Here is a 19,872-nt window from a genome sequence, read left to right as displayed (position 1 = left end):
GACAGCCACGGCCAGACACTCAGATATGTCCAGCAGTTCTAACTTCTTCCTCTTAATAGCTGCACCATTGTTTGCCTACTGGACAGTGAAAACCATGAGAACGTTGATGCATTAATCAGATCGGATAAAAGGCGAAGAATCCAGACCGTTCCCTTTGACAACTGGACAATAAGTGGGAATCATGTCCCCCCTGCCCCCTATATGACCTGGTGTCACCACAATGTCTGGCACTACTTCCCCCCAATAGGAACTTTGGCAGAATGGGAAAGGGAGGACAGACAGAACGTATGCACACAGGCCAATGGAGAGTGATTTGGGCATTCCAAGGCTAGATGATCCCTTGCTATGGTACAGAAGGAGGGAAGAAGAGCATTGTCTCTGTTGTAATATATATGCAGGATTCGGTACCAATAAAAAGGATAACACAGAGCAGAGTCAGGGCCAACCAGCTGACGATTAAACTGGCCTGATCTGCCTATCCACATGCACATTCCCCACAAACTGGAGATCGAAGGCTTCTAGGGTCAGCAGATCCTTCTCAGCCCAGGACCAAGTCAGGCTGGTAACATCCTCCAGCGAGTGTGACTTTGCCCACCCGCCATCGCTTTCTAACAACGTTCTGCAGGAGGACTACAATTGCTCTTCTGCTGATGAAGGGTGCACACCCTGGAGCAACATCCAGGTTCATTACTGGTGACTTGCACTCCCGGGCATAAGACCCTGGGTAGACCTGTTCTCCGGTGCAGCACCAAACTCTTTGCACCTGCATTTGTTTTTGTCCATGGCTGACAGGGATCAAGGGCGATGACTGTCAACCTTGTGTGGGTTTCACCCACCACTATAAATCTACACTGATCTTCTGAATCGCTAGGATCAGTGTAAATTGATTCTGACAGAATGGGTTCCTGTGGAGTAGGGGGGGGATGAACAGAGGTATCAGGTGAAATGTTGTCCATGGTTCCTGGGAGAATGTGGCTGGCATGTCTCCCTGCTGCTCATAAGAGCTTGCAGTCTCCTCTGGAGTGTTGCGTTTGCAGCCTGTGCTAAGGACCCAGAGGCTGTACATACCCTGCTATGTATTGGGACTAATACCATCCTAGAACTCTGTAGGGCGAAGCTAGTTTTTCCTACCGGTTATCTTCCATCAGAATCTCATGAGTGTGTTGCATGGCTTTTGGGTGACTGTCAACAGTTGCGGGAGTGCTGGAGGGTGAATGATCCAAGTGCCCAGATAGGCTCGTAGCTGGATATTTTGACCATGTAGCAAAACAACAAGCGAGGCCTGTATCTTCAAAAATAATGTTGGTGCAAACTTAAAGCACCAAAGAGTTTTGCCTACAGAGAAGCCTGGAGCTTTCCGAAAAGGTAGATGCTTTGCAAGTCTGGGGGACTAGCCACAGGTCAAGGCAGCAAGAACATGGTCTGCTTTTGTGTTAACTGAACTTGGCTCTTTGCAGTAAACACAAAAAATGACTGTAACAGAAACACATGAAGAAGTACAATTAACACATGTATTAAGTGTCAAAGCACAGCATAACAGAAATAAGTAGGCTAAGCGAAAAAAGAACAGTCATATATTGTATTAATGATCCAAATTAAAATGTCATTATTATATATGTAAAAGCAGTGTAAATGTAATTTTGAAAATGAGCATAAATTGCAAAGAACCCATGCAATTTCTTATTTTTACTTGGGCAGCATCCAATAACCAAGACATAATGTTTTCAACCATCCTGCTCTGAGCATGATCCTCTAATTCCCTTCTAAAGAATGCCAACTACAGGGGCATCTTATACTCCTATAACCACCTTCACAACCCCCTTATAACAAGGCACCAATCTACCCTTTTTAGTGGAGTTTTTAATTTTAATATCGTAGAATACATCAATTTGTTATAGAAAATTACATTTTTGACTGCATTATTTTAGGCATTGTTTTCCAGTCTCTTCCTGCTCTCAAAATGTGTCTTGTAAAAAAAAGCACCTATCATTTCAGCTGGCCAATCATCCGTGATCAATCCAAGCATCCCTCTCCCGAATTCTACTTGTGGTGCAGAAACCAGTGTTGCCACTTTTCCAGTGGAATCCCTGCTGACAATGTCGATGTGTCTTTCTCTCCTCAGGCCTACTTGCTGAGAAGGACACCAATTACTGCATCTGCAGGATGCCCTGTAACCTGACACGGTACAACAAAGAGCTCTCCATGGTGAGGATTCCCAGCAAGACGTCCGCCAAGTACCTTGAGAAGAAATTTAACAAGACGGAAAAATACATCTCGTAAGTAAATGAGCAGTATCCTCTCCTGATCGGGAGCCTCACGAGGCAGAAGATAATGAGAGGTAACCATTTATGAACATCAATGAACTGTGATCCACCTGAGAACATAATTAGTTGAAACAGCTGGAGATATATACACTCTTGCTCTAAAGCAAGGGAACAGAAGGCCAACAGGATCTGAATGCAGATCATTGTTACGGTAAAACAAAGAACCTGCATTCATTCTGGATGAGGGGATTCGCCATATTATTTGGTGGGTTTTTAAAGCGCAGAATTGAGAATTGTCTGGTGACTTCAGATTTCGGAATAATCAAAGTGCTTTCAGTTTGTCATCAGCCCTGGGCCTCACTGGTACAGAAGACAGTGTCATATGTTCTATCCATCACAAAATAAAAACACCCACCACAGAAAGGGGCGCAGGAAGAGAGGAGTTCTGGCATGTTTTAGAGAAAATACATCGGTGAACAAGTGTGGTGGGGCACTGACCAACCAGCATCAGTGAAGTTAGTAAATTACATAGTGGGGTATGTTGGGGCACTCTATCTAATGTGTTTGGGATGCTCTCAGATGACACGCACAGATAGTCATTCTCTTTGGTGGTGGGTGGAGAAGGATGGAGAGAGGGTAAGATACATGTTGAGTGTTATAGGCAGTCGCATTAGAGATCTTCTTGTCCGAAGTTAATTTGTAAAAGTTCATAATCCAAGCCATATTTGGCCAGTACTTTTTAAATCATTGTCGTCACTGATCAATAAACGACGACTTAAGACAATCGTTAATGCATCCAGTTCTGTTGTATGGACATACAAAGTGTAGTGGTGCAACGTTCTAATGTGCTGCCTTCTGAAGGTATAGAGAAAGGTAAGTATGCTTCCACGTTTGATCTGGAACTGCGACTACTGAGGCCTCTTAAAGCACATGGAAGGTTGTGACTTTTTTATACAAATATTTGATAATGCAGCATTATGCAACCTAGAGCAAAATCTTAGAATGTATGAAAAACTTTACTACTAAAAGATTCTTAAGCACTGTGTTGCTATAGTCAGTGTTCAGAAAAATATGCATCATTACCCAATTCCATACTAAAAAGAACCCACTAAATATTTTACTGTTTGCCAAGGCACCTTTATAAGACATGAGATACTCTGGAAAGTGCACCATTATATTAGGAAGACATTTTAAGAGTGGTGGGGAATCTCAACACGAGAAAAGGTACAATAGCCACATTACATGCACAGACCCCCACCTTCACAAAGACCTCCGCCATAACCTGAAAGCCCGTTTTCACTATAGTTGGCTTCGTTTGCTCTGTGGGAAGTTTGCAGTCCCTAAATCCTGGGACCACTGCACTGTGCTTCCAAGGACCCCCCCCACCCCCCCACCATATGGTCCAGAGAAATCGAAATGCCTGCATGTCAGTATGGATGAGTTTGGATGCATGGATCCGTAGGTAAGTCTTGTCAACTTTCTTCAGGTCTGCAGACTTGCAAGAAAATGTGACAAACTTACTATAAAGTTATGCAAACTCACATATATGCGGGACAACATAGGCATGTTGAAAAGCAATTTTCTAGTCATAAAGCCCAATTTAAAACCCCTGTGAAGCCTTTAATAGTTTAGAAACATGAATCACACAGCACAGACAGGCAGATAGGAGCCCACACCACTACAGAAGCCAAAGACGATTCCAAAATTGCCACTAGCTCTCTTGTTCCTTTATGCCAGCCACTTGACATACCACATGACCCTAATCACCTGGACCAACCTGAAGAGAGAGCTGATTCTAAAGTGCAGCTGCAACCAATACTGCATGACACCAATCTCAAGGGGGTGGGAGACTAGACTTTATGTCATCCAGGAGAGGCCTCATGTGTCAGCCCTCACAAGAGCAAACAGCCGGAAGACTCGAGTTCAGACGAGACCCCGAGCAGTAACGGTTGTTTAGCAGAGGGACCAGCAAATGAGCTCTTCACCCTGCTACTGATGAGTGGTAATGGGGAGAAGTGCATAAAGGAATGAAAGATATAATACTACAGGTTATGAATAGAGATGTGTAACCCTGTGTGTAGGAGAAAACTATGATAAGAATAAAGGTGTGTTACGTGAGGAGAAGAAAGCTTGAACATGCTGTATGTTAGGAATATTGGTTTCTTACTTTGTGAGGAAGGTGACAGTTTGGTACAGAAATAAACTAGTTTGGTTAATCCAAAGGATATGCAATGAAACAGGAAAGACATCTGATGTTTATGACAGGGCAAAACAGTCATATATAGAGATTTGGTTGTAAAGGAAAGCAAAACATTGGAATGAATAGTAGACTGAAGTTTGAGAAGGGGGAAAGTTTCAAGCAGAATGGAACTGGTTTGACCAGGAAGAAAGATCCGAAGTTGGACCCAAAAGTGGAATGTGAGTAAGGAACAAAGAAGTAACGTATTTTAGTACAGAGACAAGGAGATATCACCTGGGAGAGGGAATGAACGGGTATCCTCTGGGGAGCATATGGCAGAAAAGGAGGTGACTAAAGAAAGCGTAGACATTCATTTTATAAACCAAATAGAATGATATGCTGTCAGAGGGAAATTGTAGGACAGCGGCTTAACGAGGGAGTTGAGCAAATTTGCTAAAAGAAGAGAAGAAGAAAGGATTACAAGTGAGACAGAACCAAGTAAGGAAAACTGCAGTAGAAAATAGTTTTGATAAATATATTGGAAAAGAAAGAACTAAGGAATATAATAGAAGGGAGAGATTCAACAGAGAAAACAGGGAAGAGCCCAGAGACATGTATGCAATCCTAGTTAAGGACAGATAAGCAGCAAATTGAATTGTTTAAAGCCTAGATAGAGGGATAAACAGATACTCTATGAGAGAGTAGAATTGGGAGTCTACTGAGGGGGATATGAAGACAGGGAATAAGTGGGGGGGGGGGAGACAGCACAACAACAGAGAATAGGAACTACCTTGTCCACAGTACCCCAACAGGGTGCTCTAAACACTCACATAAACCCCATTCTGAGGCCCAGCCTTACCAGGAATCATTGCCAAGCTACAATCCGAGTACACCATGGAATCCAACTCAGAGATAGTGAGCCAGAGTACCCCAAAAGCAGCTGACTGCCTGAGAGCCATTAATCTGCAGCTAGAGAAAACCCTTAATTTTGAGATAGGGATCAAATGATGGGAGGTACCACAAATCCAATTATTGGGCGAGTGACACCTTCCTCTGCGAGAAATAAAACCTTTTGATATAATTTCTGTTTGGACCTTTTTTCGTTTGAGACTTGTGGAATTCATTTGGTTTGCATGCCTCACTTGATTTCGATCATTGCAACTGTTTGCTGGAAGTTTGCTGAGACTGACGTTTGATTTTGGCAGGCACCTTCGGAGTAATAGGGCAAACCCTGGTTTTGTCAAGAGAGTGTTGGAGAAACGATCCTCCTGACACTTTGTGAAACTTTGCGACGCTTTTTGTTTTCATTTAATTCATAATTCTGAACATCTCTTTTTTAGATTTGTAATGAAAAGGGCATTAGGAGAAGACGAAAAGGGAAGATGATTCTTCATGACAATTATTCTACCAATGTTGGTCATAAAGATAAAATATTGCCCACCTCAGGATGAATTTAGATGAGTTTAGCTGTATGTAGTAGCAGCCTTCATTGGAGGGCAGATGTTGGTAATACCATCAGCAGGCTGGAGCTCTCTGCCATACTTAATCTCAGTTCAAGATAAGTTGACACTCCATGGTACAACACTCGGTAAATGATTTCAAGCAAACAATTGCCCCAAGAATTGCAATGCTGCCATTAAACAAGGTAAAGAATATTTAAGGTTTTGTAACTTTCGATCTTTAAAAATGAAAGTAAATAAACTTGAGGTTTATCCATATGCAGATGATAACATCAAATTCCGGTCTCCTTTATGACTATTTTATTTTAAAAATGTTTGTCCCTCAGTTATGATTTTATCTGATGACCTTGTTTGTAGAAGGGATTTTTCTTCCCGGTTTTGTATTTCTGTATCATTTTCTGATGTGAGCCTATATTCTTTTGGGTACTTTTAAGGCTAGTGCCGAATACGGTTGAGTGAAGTGAATTGGCTAGTGTAGGTCAAATATGGTATGCAGTGTTTCAGCTTGTGGGATGTTTTTATCCACGCATCCAAGCCCTACCTCAAAACTGTGCAGTACTGACATGGAAAACATCATGATGGCCAGAGCTTCCCAGAAAATGCACAGGGAAATGCATGAAGAAGAGGCTGCCACTCATTTTTGCCGATGTTATGGGCACAGAAGGACACTGCCTAAAACCACCATTGGACTACCCACACAGTAGTCTGAAACCATTGGGAGTGGCAATGCTGATTGCCAAAAGCAAACCCATAACTGTGGGGAATTCATTTCTTAAATCCCAAAAATGGGTGCAGTACCAGTACTCACCACTATCCAAAAGCCGGCATTTTAAAACAACACCAGATTTTACTTTTTGTAAAACTGAATAAATGAACCCAGAGCATGCCAAAGAAAGACTTACTGAGAGGTGGATCCAATGTAAAGTTATATTCTGAAGTGACTTGAAGGTTTATAACAAGACTGGCTGAGCTGTGGATTGCAGCAGTTTAAGTAAATTTGGACTGAAAGACACTAAAAATCTAAATGTTTAAAAGAAATGAGTGACCTATTTCTGAGTGTCACATAGGTTGCAATTGTTTAAATGTCATAGTTTTGAACTTAGAATCAGCATTCTAGCTGCATATGTAAAAAATTGTCTTGACTTAAACTGGGGAACAAAAAGTGACATTTTATCTGAAACCTGGCTTGAGAAACTGAATTCTGCCTGGCAACTACCCCCATCAGGAGTGAAACTTGAGTCACAGCTGTGTTCCCAGGCCTATCTGCCATTTGCTGGCCACACTAAGGATATGCCATCTCTCTGATAATTGAATTAAGGGGAGCCCCCACAGAATACAGGAGCTCTGAACAAAGCCCTGTCCTGACTCAGGCAAAGGTTTTATTACGGGGGCTGTAAAAGTAGCTTCCTCCGGAAGGACAGGGGAGGGGCACTGCCTGTGAGAGCAAGCTGGCTTGGCAGAACTGGAAAAACCAGAAATTCAACCTTGTGCTGGGAGGAAAACCACACCCCTTTGGGGCCAGAACATAACTCTAAAAAGATGGATCATTCATAGAGCGGACATGTGAAAATTTTATAAATGATGCCATAATTCTTGTGATTTTTCTGCCCACATTTTAAGACGTGTTAGGACCCGGTGGTATGTTCAGGGGGGTTTTAGCGGAAAAGAGGATATTACTCAAAATGTGTGCATGTGAAAAATCTGACACTTCATCAACTAATGTCCATACTCCTTGCGCACATGTGTGTAAATTTGGGGTAATGTCCGGTATTGCAAACCAGTTAAAAAGTGCAAAATATTGCCATTTCTGAATGCAAGCTCTCAGGAAGAGCAGAGTTTGAACAGGGGATACCTCCTGTGATATGTGCGGGGTGCGTGTAATTTTAAAACAATATGTACCTCTGCAAATATGTATTTGGTTCAAATCTAGATTTGTGTGCAAGTTGACAGGAGGAGTGTCCTTTCTGCAGGCTGTAAAATGACATCACTCTGACACAACTTAGCTCCCCCAATCAGGGGAGAAATTAAAGCTTGACCAATGGCAAGTGGAGAGGGGTAGGGTCTAGTGATGCTGCACACACACCCATTTTAAAAACAGATAAAAGCAGACAGACAGGACAGATAGGGACCTTCAAATCCATTTGCTGCGGGACGCTCTGCTGGAAAATCCATACTTTACCTCCATCAATCTCTAGAGAAAGCTGTGCAGAAAGATCCAGACTTTAAATCCATCAATCTCCAGAATCCAGAGAGAGAGAGAGAGCTGACCCAGATCACTGTGAAGTGCAGAGACCAGAGTCCAGTCTAAAACCTGACCAGATCCGTGGCGAGGCCCATTCTAATTCAAGAATATAGTGTGAGTACCTAGCAAGACTGTGCAGAACCAATCTCTTAGTTAAAATAATATAATTCAATCCTATTTTAATCTAAGTAGAACTGTCTCCTAACTGTCACCTGTCATTTGTAAAGCTGTCACTTGTCATTTTCTAGTTGCAAGCTGCACTTGTCTTTTTGAACTTTAAAATTTCAAATCTGAAAAACGACCTTTATTTAATCGCTCATATCTCCGCGACCGTTTGTGCTAGAGACTTGCAATAACTTTCCCCAGAAAGCTTAGAATCATGGCTTTCATAGGAACCTAGACGCATTCCTACCCCCTATAATTATTGCCGCAATCGCGTAAAACGCACGCGCGAATTTTGCCGCGATTTGCAAATTTCTCCACGTGTGAAAACAGCAGTTTGTTTTTGCTTCCGTTGCAGAAATTCGTTTAACCTGCTAATCATTCCTAGGACATTGCTAAAGTAAGCCTGCAACTAATTTAAACCAACTAATCCTCAACCTGAACCTCTAGAGGGAATTAAAAGCGTTTTAGCATATTTTTTTTTCTTCATTGCTAGCACATTTAAAAGCATTTGGGCCTGTGTTTTCAACTTCTGTAGTCTAAGTTGCTGGGGTGAACTGAATCACATTTAATTGCATTTCTGAGAACTGTGTGCCTTCCTTCCATTTCCTTGCATTGCATAAAAGGGGGGGGTGAATTGTCCAAGAAAGTGATTACATTGTCTTTTGCTGAAATCCTATCAAGTTATTTTCTGTACTGCATTTCATTCCACATTGCATCCATTGGAAACCATAAAAGTATTGTTGCTATCTTATCCATCCTATAACCACTCATCATTGATTATAAAGAAGGGTGCTAGTGCCAGATTCTCCGTTGTTAATCTTTGTCATATCAGATTAAGTGTGATATTCAATTATTAATTATTAAAAAGTGTGATAGATATATATTGCTTTACTTCTCAAATAAACCTTTTAACTTGCAAAACAGAACTACTTCTTGGCTCAGTGGGGTCAGGGGGATTCTGAGAGAGGGGTGTTATATAGGGGTAGTCATCCAGAACGCATGAACTGGACATAAAGATATATCAATAAGGGTTTTCATTCAGTATTATAGAGTAGGCGTTGACTTAGCTGTAGTGTTGAATTGAATCCTCTTACAAGATAAGCCTTGGCAAAACATTCTATCAAATTTCCGAATCAAGTGATTTTTCACGGTATTCTTTGGGCCAAGGTAATATTTTCAAGCTGATGTGTTTTTTTAAACCGCGAGTCAAAATTAACAGGTCATTGCATGCCTGCAGCTGGCATTGTGTTTCATATAAAAAGAATTAACATTTACCTTTTTTTTCAAATGACCCTGTCTACAGTGCAACAATTGTTCTGATTGGGGTGTATAAGCGGTCCTCCGCAAGCACGTAGTCTGCAATACACCAGAAATAATCCCAAAAAGGAGCTTAAATCAGGCAACACGTTTATTACAGCTGGGCAGGCACAAATCAAACAGCACAGTGGAACAGACCTGGTTGACAATAGCTGACAAAACCACCCACTGTGGTCAAATCCTTTAGTACATTATGTGCATAGTGAGAAGCAGTTGCCATTAGTGTTTCAAGTTATTGAGCATTCCACTAAGCTGATTGGTGGGACTACGTCAATCCCCTATAGGTAGACATAAGCTATTTGAAAACGATTGGAACAAACAGTCCTGCCTTTCCCCTTGTTCATCACCTCCCCTGTGGCGCCACATTCCTTTCCACTCCACAACTATGAATTCCTTTTAATGTGTAATACATAACAGACCTCCTGAAATGTGTTTATTTGCCATCGGCCAGCAAACATATAAAAAAAAAACACACACAACATCCTGAGCTGGTGGGAAGGGAGGCAGTCACATGGCATGCAACCGATGAGGGGCCTCATGGACATCATCGAAGACTCGATATACATGCTGCCTTTTGTGGGACACCAAAACTGACCTTCTGATTCGCTCTTCCCGGATGAGCCCTTCATCCCACATCCTTCTTCCCAGACCCACCTGCCAAAGGGCGATTTCAAACTACTGATCGTGCTGTGAGTGTGCCTCCCCAAACATATTCTTGTGAATTTTAATTCCCCCATGGTCTCAGTGAGCACCCGTAAACGTAGCTCGCTGATGTTGTATGTATCAGCTGGTTCCGTTCCCAGTGACTGCAGTCTCCTGGGAACAGCCAGCTTGAATCATTCATCCAGTAACCCACTGCCTTGTCACAATGTATTATGTGGCCTACCAAGCCGGCCTGTCTGTGTAACCCCCATGTGATCCTTACCTGTGGTTTTCACCTAACACTGATATGTTATGCCACCATACTTATTTTGTGCCCCTACCCCATTCACCCAGATCCCACCATGTCCCCCTTGACCACCCCCACCCCAATCCTGACCCCTGACTTCTCGGGCTGCACGTGTGCCCTAGGCACCTTTATTGGAGCAGTCGATGATATCTTGTCCTAAATATGTGGTGATCCCTCCTGTTCCTATTATTCCCGCAGCCGGTAGATATGCCCCCTTGGACAGTGCTGTATCAACACCTTCAATACAGGGGTACGGCCTTTAGCTATGCTGGAGGCACAGGGAAGCTACACACATTGACCACTGATCATGGCCTGGGGCTTTGTCCACTTTTCAATTTCCCACGAGCATGGCCTTTCACCACACTCATACAGACTGTTCATGCTGCAATGCATGATGGGCATGGGCCATGGCCACGAGTGGTATAAACAGACCCAAGGCATCGATATAAGGTGACCCTAGCTACAATTTCTGAGCAATTTAGCCGTGGGCCTTATTCACTATACCTCTATGATGACGCATGTGTATATGTACCAAAACAGTGACCCCTCTTTACATTACCCAGAGGGCACAGCTGGAGTTCTTACCTAGCATTTACTCTGCCTAGAGCATGGTATTCAACTGTGCCCTCGGAACAGTGACCATACCTGCTGTTTGTCAAAGCATGTCTACATTTGCTTTACTCCATCCCCCGGAGTATGAGGATCTGGGCCACTACACTTGGTGGACAAATGCAGCCTTTTATTTTACAAAACAGCATACACCCCCTCTCATATCCGTGCTTTCCAGAGCTGAGTAGATGCTCCATAAGGGTGCTGAATCCCACTTTCAAAATGTCTCTTGCAGTGCAGAGTCTGGAGGTCTGCCAGCAGAATCAATGGACCCATGGCCAAATGTGCATTTGACCATGTCCTGACCCTCCCCAGTGTCAGAATATGCTCAAACGGGGTGATATGTTTCATATCAATTCTTTGGCACTGCATCATATATGCATCCTTAATTAATTTTAGGCAAAACAAGTTCACTTCCATAGTACTGTTTCACATTCCTAGTTGTACATGTTGTTGAGGATAACTTACTAGGTAAGGGCATTCATAACATAACATAGCATAATATAACATAACATAACATAACTGCGGCATGGATATTCCAGCCACGGGAGAGGCATGTGATGAGGGGATGAGGGAATTGAAGGAGCCCAGGTGTGTCTCTGGACTATTTGCAGATCTAGTAGACAAGATAACCTTTTGGATTTTCTTTTTTTTAATTTATTTAAAGATATGGGATATTCAATAAGCCAAGTGAAGAGCACCATGTGTCCCATATGCCAACCACTCAAGCATGCTTAGATAAATCACCCAGTGTATTATTCTGTAGGTCAGAGTAAACAATCCCTACAGGAATTTGAATTATGTTTGCAAACATTCGGATACACCAAATGTTCGTTATTCTCCTCAACTGAAAGAAATTAACAAAACAACCCCAAAAAATATAGAGTTGGCTGCATTGTTAGAATCTTAATTGGGGTAGGGGAGTTTAACTAAACCATAACTATATAGAGTCACTATCACTGGCACTATATTCAAGACAAGAGGGTGCTCACAAATGCTTCATTGAATAATAGAAAACAAATTTATCAGGACTATGGCAATGTCCACCCGCCCCCATCCTCCCGATAAGGATGTTACCCATGTGAGTAAAGAAACCCAATTTAGCCCAAAATCAAATCCTAAATGCCAAATTATTGTATCTCTCTCAGGTATGCTATTCCCCAGGAAGCAAGAGATTCCAACATGTCAACATGTCTCCAAACTAGTGCTTTGTCAGTCTTAAAGATGGTCTGACTCCCAGTCTCGGTTCACAGTTTACAGTTTCGAAAATGTAAACACGTTCAAAGCATCTCTGGTGGGCTCCCTGCTGAGCCTTATTGAAGTTACATTGAACACAGGGTTACTGACTTCAAGGGGAACTGCCATTCTGGTTAACTCCTTGGTGTCTCCGGCTTTTGTGCATTTAGGGATGACCAATGGCTCTTTCTTTCCTGCAGTTGAGGCTTTTTCACAAGGTTCACCCTCTGCTGGCAGCAGGGATCTAGCATACACTCCCTGACCCTCAGTTATGCTGCACCACCTCATTCCTCTACAATCTGCCATGAGCCAGTGTGGCCTGACTAAATCAGCCTACTAGCTAGGGGTATGGAAGTTCCCTCATCTCCACTCTCCTGATCAGGTCTGATATAAATATCTCTCTCTCTTGCTGCTGGCTACTTCTCCCAGTTTCCCTGTCGCACTGATAAAGGGTCAAAGCATTACTCTCCAGCCCTGACTTCCCTACTCAGATGGTGAACCTCAGCCTCCAAGCAACAGTTCTTTGGATGTTAAACCTCCCCTATCAACAGCTTCTCACTCAGAGATAATACACCTTCTGCGTCCATCCTCCAACTGCAGTCTACAACCTACTCGGTCCGCCATTCATCTACCACACTCCTCAAATACTGCCCTCCAAGTCCTAGTCAGATAACCCACACTTTGCAACCAACTAGGTTTGCTTCTTTAGCTAGAATACCCCTCCCCTAATGTGGGACTGGGTAAAATGGTTGCATATGGACAGAGCGAGCTGCCCTTGATTTGGATTGGCCCATGTGCCTGGAGTCATATGGACTGTGAGGGACCTGTTTTGTGGTTATTTTGCTGCCTAATACCATTTCGGATTCCATAATGCATCTGACCTGGTGAGAGTGGCCCCATCCTTACTGAAGCTGTGGAGAGGCTGCCCATTCTGCTTAGCAGTGGTGGCAGTGAAGAGGAGGGATTTTTCTGAGGAGGTATTCATTCTGGGGAATGACTTTAGGAGGTATTTAGTGGAGATTGGCTTCAAGGAATTAAATGTGCAGATTGAGGGTCGAGTGGGGATGACAAGCCTTTTAAATGTGTTGGCCCGTGAAGTTGTTAGAGGTTTCTTTCACTTTATCTTACAAACATGTGTCTAGATCAACATCCAGTTCCTGGGAAATGGTTGCCATTGATCATCAATGGACGGCGTGCTCAGTTGCTTACACATATTCAATACTTCAGTGCATTTGTTGGGGCTTGCCCAATGTGGTTATGTAGGAAAGTTTTTTTTCTTCTTATGATCGTGTACTGGTACCCTTTTTGGTGCTTGCAGAAGTTTCCCTTAATTATTGGTGCCAGAATTTGTGTCATTTGTGCTGAAGTTATAATTATAATAATTATTGGTTATTTATAACGGCTTAATACTGAAGAGGTTTCTAAGCGTGCACCCGGGATTCGACCCTTTCTTGCTCTGTGTAGTCTTGCTTGCGCGCTGCCACTGACCTATAATACTGTGTCAAGTTCCCTGTTTGCCATCTGCTATCTAGCCAGTGTGCCATAATGCCCCTTGTTAATTATTTTAATTGGCAATATCAAAGACTTCAAGATGTCCGGAACCAACGTATTGATAACCTTATTGATGTCGTCATCTAGACTGGATAAGATATATCTGGCGGCTGGTTACTTGCTAATGTAGCAGAATAGTTTTCCTTTAAATGGAGGGGTGAGGATGTGGTTGGGATGGTGGGAATCTAGACAGATTGGAGATAGGCTAAGAGGAAATGTGCATCAACCCCCCTGGATCGTTGGGGCTGTTACTGGCTATGATCATGTAACCTGCAGAGAGAAGACTGTCCATGAAGGTGAACCACGTTTCTGTAAAAACACGGATGTTTGTGTTCAAGTGAAGCAGATTGTGGGTGTTTACCCCATTTAGCCTTTCCATTGGTCTAATGGACTTGGCAGGATACAGCAGTGTCTGTGGGGGAGGGAAGTCAACGTGTAGGCAAGATGCTGGCTGGAGAGGCTGAATGTAAAATGGGGGATAGTTAAACAAATCAAAAATAGGAAATCTAGCGTGCTTAAGGACTGTAGTTTGTCAGCACCTCCCTCTCTTCCCTTGTGCTTCAACTCCTACCTGCCAAATGAAAGACGCTCTCAGTATGTGGGGTTTTACGTGCCCATGCATTTCTTTCTTATCTTGTCTGAGTGATCATATTGTCTTTTCCAGGCCAGTATATTGGTCTCCCAGGTGGGCATTATCACCCATAATGGTTCAAGGGATCCTCAGTTCTTCGCTCAGCTGCAAAACCTGAATGAAGCTGCACTAGATTTTCATGAGCCTGACTAACCTGTGACACAGGACCCTCGGTGGATTTGGTAGACTACTCTACAGGCCCTGTAACCACTGGACTAATATGGAATGGTCCTATATACACTAGAGGGATAGACCGGGTTGCCAGCAAGGGAGAGTGATATGTTGGGTTATTGAGGGTGTACTCTTGAGACTCAAAAGGAGGAGCCTCACTGTAAAGAAGAGGGTGGTAGTGGTGTTTTGATGTGTGCAGTGTGACAGAATACCAGTTGCGTTGTGGTTTTGAAAATTGGTAGTGACAAGGTCACATGTGCATTCCTGTCAGCAACTGTTGCAACCAAAAGTCCAGCATGTCAGGATATGCCTTTAATGAGTGCCAATCCTGAGCCTACATTAAATTACATGATTTGGGCCCCAGGATCTGATACCAAATGACAAATCTAAAAATAAAAAAAAATGGCTATCACTGGGACTTCACAGTTATATTGGCCAACACCTACTGAGGTCATTTTAATATCAGTGTGATTTATTCTGACCCTCCTGTTCTGGGCCACCTGTATATTCACCATAGGGGGCTGAGATTTGGCAGGAAAAAGCGATTTGGGCTTGGTCCCAGCAAAAGACTTTGTCTTTCAAAGGATATGGTTGTCACCTCCTAGAAAGAAAGGATCCGCCTTCGGTGGGCAGGGAGAGGTCCAGGGCTTAAATGGAAAGACTCTGAGAGGGAAAAAGAAGTCACATCTGAGTGTAAATTAACAGGGACCCTTGGATGTAGGCAGACAGAGGAAGATTGTGGATTCGAGTAGCCATGGAGAGAAGGTTCCAGTTAGAGAGGGGATCCACCATCTTCTATTTTTCTAGGGCTCCCAAATATCCTGACCCCCTTCTGATTCCCTGCAGACAATTCACTCTTCGGAATTAAATCACCAGGCTAGAATTTTACAAAACCGCACTCAGTTCCCTCCTAGCCTTCTGCTGTGATCCTTTATCTATCTCAATTGAAGGTAGTCTTCTTTTGATACCTCTTGCTCTATTTATTTAATGTTCATGTCACACGTTAACTCTACAATTGTGATTACCACTAATCTCCACCCCACTCATTTATTTATCATATCTTGCTGTACCAGTAACTCATTTTACTTCAGAATGTTGGCTTCCCATTTCAACCCTACCGTATGACTAATTAGCCTACTCACCTCTTTCAAATAGAGTTGTACTGCTCGACCCTAAGTTGCGCACTGTGTTTTCTTGCTTAATTAAACTGTTTTGCACAATAATTTGAGCGCTTTATATTATTTTTACATTTTTGCATCTTTATTTCAAAGGTAATAACTAACTTAAAAATACAATACAAATCAATACGCAGAATAGTATACAAACATGTACAAAAAATTAAAACAGTACAAATCTAATACGTGCAGATTTTAAGACATTCATTTAATTCTGACGAAATACTTCATTCAATGATATAGATACTTCTAAAAACAAATAAATAGCAAGAGCAACGTCTTTGTTCGGCACTGAGCATAAGTATGTGGTAGCTTCTCTAGTTGTCTCTATCACTAACACTCTTCTTGTCCTTGCCCCTGTCATGAGGATCTGTTTGAAGCCCAAATCCACATGCAACTCTTGCTAAGATTCCGACCTTGTCACCCTTAAACGCAAGTGTAGGGCGGCTGAGAGGAAGTGGAGGGCATCAGGCGCACCCCTTAACAAACTGACCTGACACCTGCTACAAAGGCAATATAGACTCTGTGTCCTCACTAAGAAGAGAGCCCAAATCCAAGCATGCATCTCTGCAGCATCTACCGACATGGCTGAACGCTTCAAAATCGGCAAGGAGCTGGCCAATCCTGCTTCAGTCTCTTCCGCTTCTGTTCCCTCCTAGGCCCTCTGCATGGCCTTGGCTTTTCATGTCATCACTAAAACTCAGGACATCCTGTCAACCCTCTCTTTCTCTACCTCCTCCTCCTCCACTCCTAGCCTGCCTGCAGCCATCTATCTTCTTCCTTTCTCCTCCTTTCCCTTGTTCACTCCCAGACAAAATTTCTAGACAAGTCCATTCTATGAAAGCCTCATCAAATCACTGCAATCACTCCTTTAACACTGGAATCTTCCCCTCCTCCATTAAGTTCTCGCTTGTGCACCCCTTTCTAAAAAAGCCCTCTGCCAATCCTTCCTCTCCGGCTAACTATCACCCGATCTACATCACTCCTTTCCTGGGCAAACTCTTAGAAAAGCTGGCCATCTCTCAGCTTAATCTGCACACTGAATCTGTTGGTTGTCTCAACGACCATCAGTCTGGCTTCAGAGCTGCCAGAAGCACGGAAACTGCTCTCCCTAACACCCACAAAGACCTGCTCTCTAACCTTGACTCTAACCTTCCTTCTGTCCTCATTCTGCTCAATCTTTCTTCTGCTTTTGATATGGTCAACCATGCCATCGAGCTCAATTGCCTCAGTGATAACATGGCATCACTGATCAGGCCCTGGTCTGGCTGACCTTCTTTCTCACTGACCGACCCTCTCAAGTCCAAATCAGGTCTTTCCTCTCGTCTATCTCTTTCTCTACGTGTGGTGTTCCCCAAGCATCTAACCTTTCTCCATGGCCTTTCAACCACTAGCTGGCACCTCTTGCCCACCGCATTGCTACTTTCTGCTCAAACTTTCTGCGTTATGGGGATGGCACCCAGCTCTCTTTCAGGCTCCCGTCAGCCACCTCTTCCCTTTCTATCATACCAGACTGTCTGGCCGCAAATCAGGAATGGTGTTCCGCTAATAATCTCTGCCTTAATGCCAGTAAGACTGAGATGCTCCTCATCGGAAACACCAGCTCTTTCCTTTTTCCCCTCTCTCTCTCTCTCTCTGGCTGCCCACCGTGGGCCTTCTTCCTGCTCCTACCTGTGAGGCTAAGAACCTTGGTGTCATCTTCGACTCCACCCTCTCACATATCAGATGTCTCTAAGAAGTCAAACTAACAGCTGCAGCTCCTCAGCGGTGGTCTTCCTTTTTGCATTTCCCCCAGAAGCTCACTGTCTCCAGAGCTCTAGTCCTCTCTAGGCTCGACTACTGCAACAATCTCTTTCTAAATCTGTCTGCCTTTACTCTCTGACCTCTACAACTTATTTAAACCAGGACTGCAAGACTTGTCCTTGGCCTCAAGCCCAGGGATCGTATCTCTCCAGCTCTGAAATCTCTTCACTGGCTTCCTGTGGTGGCAAGCATCAAGACCCTTAGCATAGCCCACAAGGGTTTCTTGGGCCTGGGGCAGCACTACCTCAAACTCTCTCTTCCTAAGCATTTCCCTTCTCGAGCTCTCCGCTCATCCACTTCCAACTCTCTGAGTGTCAGATGCTTTTCCAAGAATAGTGTTGGTGGCAGATCTCTCTCTTCGGCTGGGGTCTCCCTCTGGAACGGCCTCCCTGTCTCTCTCAAACTTGAGCAGAACCACCTCCGGTTCCGGAAGCAACTCAAGACCTTCCTTTTCACTTCCGCTTTCTCTCTTCCTTGCCCTTGCTGATGTCTCGACTGCTCCACGCACTGGTCACCTGGCTACCCTCTGAACTCGGTCCCAGACTCCTACATGTCCAGCTGCCCTCGCACTGCCTCCAGACTCCCCAGAACTTATGGTCTGTATCTGCAACCCAAAAGATATATAGAGGGCACCTGGCGGAGTCCTGATATGCCCAGGAGGGTACCTGTATACAAAATGCTAGAAATCAGGATGGGAGAACCGTAAGCAGCTATCTGATTTGGACACTATTTTATTTTGCCACCCAACTATTTTTTGCACAGATGATAAAATTAAATACTGAAAAGCGTGGCTTTAGTATAAGTTGCTCTGGAGGGCGACACCTTACAATTCCTTAAATTGGTATCAATTTGAGTTGGCAATCTAATGCCGTATCTTTGAGGCCATAGGATAGGTTCAAAGATGTCGCAGGTCACTGTATCCAGACGGTAATAAAGCCTCACCATCACCGTAAACAGTGCAAAAAAGAAAAGAAAGCAAAACTCTGCGCCATCAAAATGTGTGTATATTTAATAATATTGCATAAACACACATTAAAAAAGAAGCCAATGTATGATAACATGTTTCGGCCTGCTGAGCCTTTTTCAAATCTAGGCCGTATTTGCATATAATCAATCCATAGGACTGATGTCCCTGTAGTAGTAACAGGGTTATATCCCCAGTATAGAGTCTGATTCCTGCGAGCAGAAAAAGTCACATGCGTCGTTATCATACATGGGCTTCTTTTTTAATGTGTGATTATGCAATATTATTAAATATACACACAATTTGATGGCACGGAGTCCTGATAAAATTAAATGTTTACATGAATTTCGATAAGCACAAAAGTGGTACGGACAGATGTTGTTTGAACACAGGAAATACAGGTGAGTATTGACCTCTCTCTATCGAGGTACAATTTCCAAAGTAATGCACAAGTATAAAATACAGATAAGTCAGGACAAGATTTGACAAAGTGTTGCCCAGGACTGTAGTAGGTCCGGGGATGCTGAACAAGACGGTGTACACAACACTATCTACAAACACATATACAATGGGGGTTGTGTCACAGAACATTGACACTGGAGTGTTTCGGCCATGGGGGGCTGGGTAAGAGCCTGAAGTAGTGGTGGCCTTCATCAGGATGAACACTGAGCGTGGTACTGTCCGTGTGGGTGACCGTCTGCTATAGTTGCAGCGGGGGCGGTGTGCAGTACCTTCTCTCTGCACTTATGAGGCACTTGCTCGCTGCACTTATTGATTTACCTGCACGTCTCCCCACCCCCTTGTCACCCCCCCCATTCCACTTCCCTGCACTTGCGTGATCTGAATGACACAAGGCCAAGTAAGATTGTTGTTTTGTCCTCCCTCTGTTTACCCCTCCTTGTCTTGTAATGCATAATTATATGTTTTAATGTTTTAAATAAGGTAAGAAAAGTATTTCCACTGTTAAACAAATTATAATAAAGTACTAAGAATTCATTTTCACTAACTAGATTAGTGGGGAATGAAGGACCTTGAAGACAAAAAAAACATTACATTCAGATTTGCAGGAAAACGTTTGCAACGCCATTGATCTTCGCCGTACGTTTCTTTCACGGATTATGACTGTTAATTCATCTGTATTTAAAAGATAGCGATT

At 43.3% G+C, this 19,872-nt stretch overlaps 1 protein-coding gene across 1 annotated transcript in view; it reads left to right on the top strand.

The window, feature by feature from the left end:
* ASIC2 (acid sensing ion channel subunit 2) overlaps positions 1-19,872 on the top strand; it is a 2,197,477-nt gene that overhangs the window by 1,790,137 nt on the left and 387,468 nt on the right. The window contains exon 6 of the mRNA XM_069634090.1: positions 2,123-2,276. Within this exon, the coding sequence (XP_069490191.1) occupies positions 2,123-2,276 (154 nt within the window). The remainder of the gene's footprint in view (positions 1-2,122; positions 2,277-19,872) is intronic.

The sequence above is a fragment of the Ambystoma mexicanum genome, chromosome 13, assembly GCF_040938575.1.
Source record: "Ambystoma mexicanum isolate Mex_15411 chromosome 13, UKY_AmexF1_1, whole genome shotgun sequence".
NCBI classification, from domain to species: Eukaryota; Metazoa; Chordata; class Amphibia; order Caudata; family Ambystomatidae; genus Ambystoma; species Ambystoma mexicanum.
This window is presented reverse-complemented; position numbering and strand designations above follow the sequence as displayed.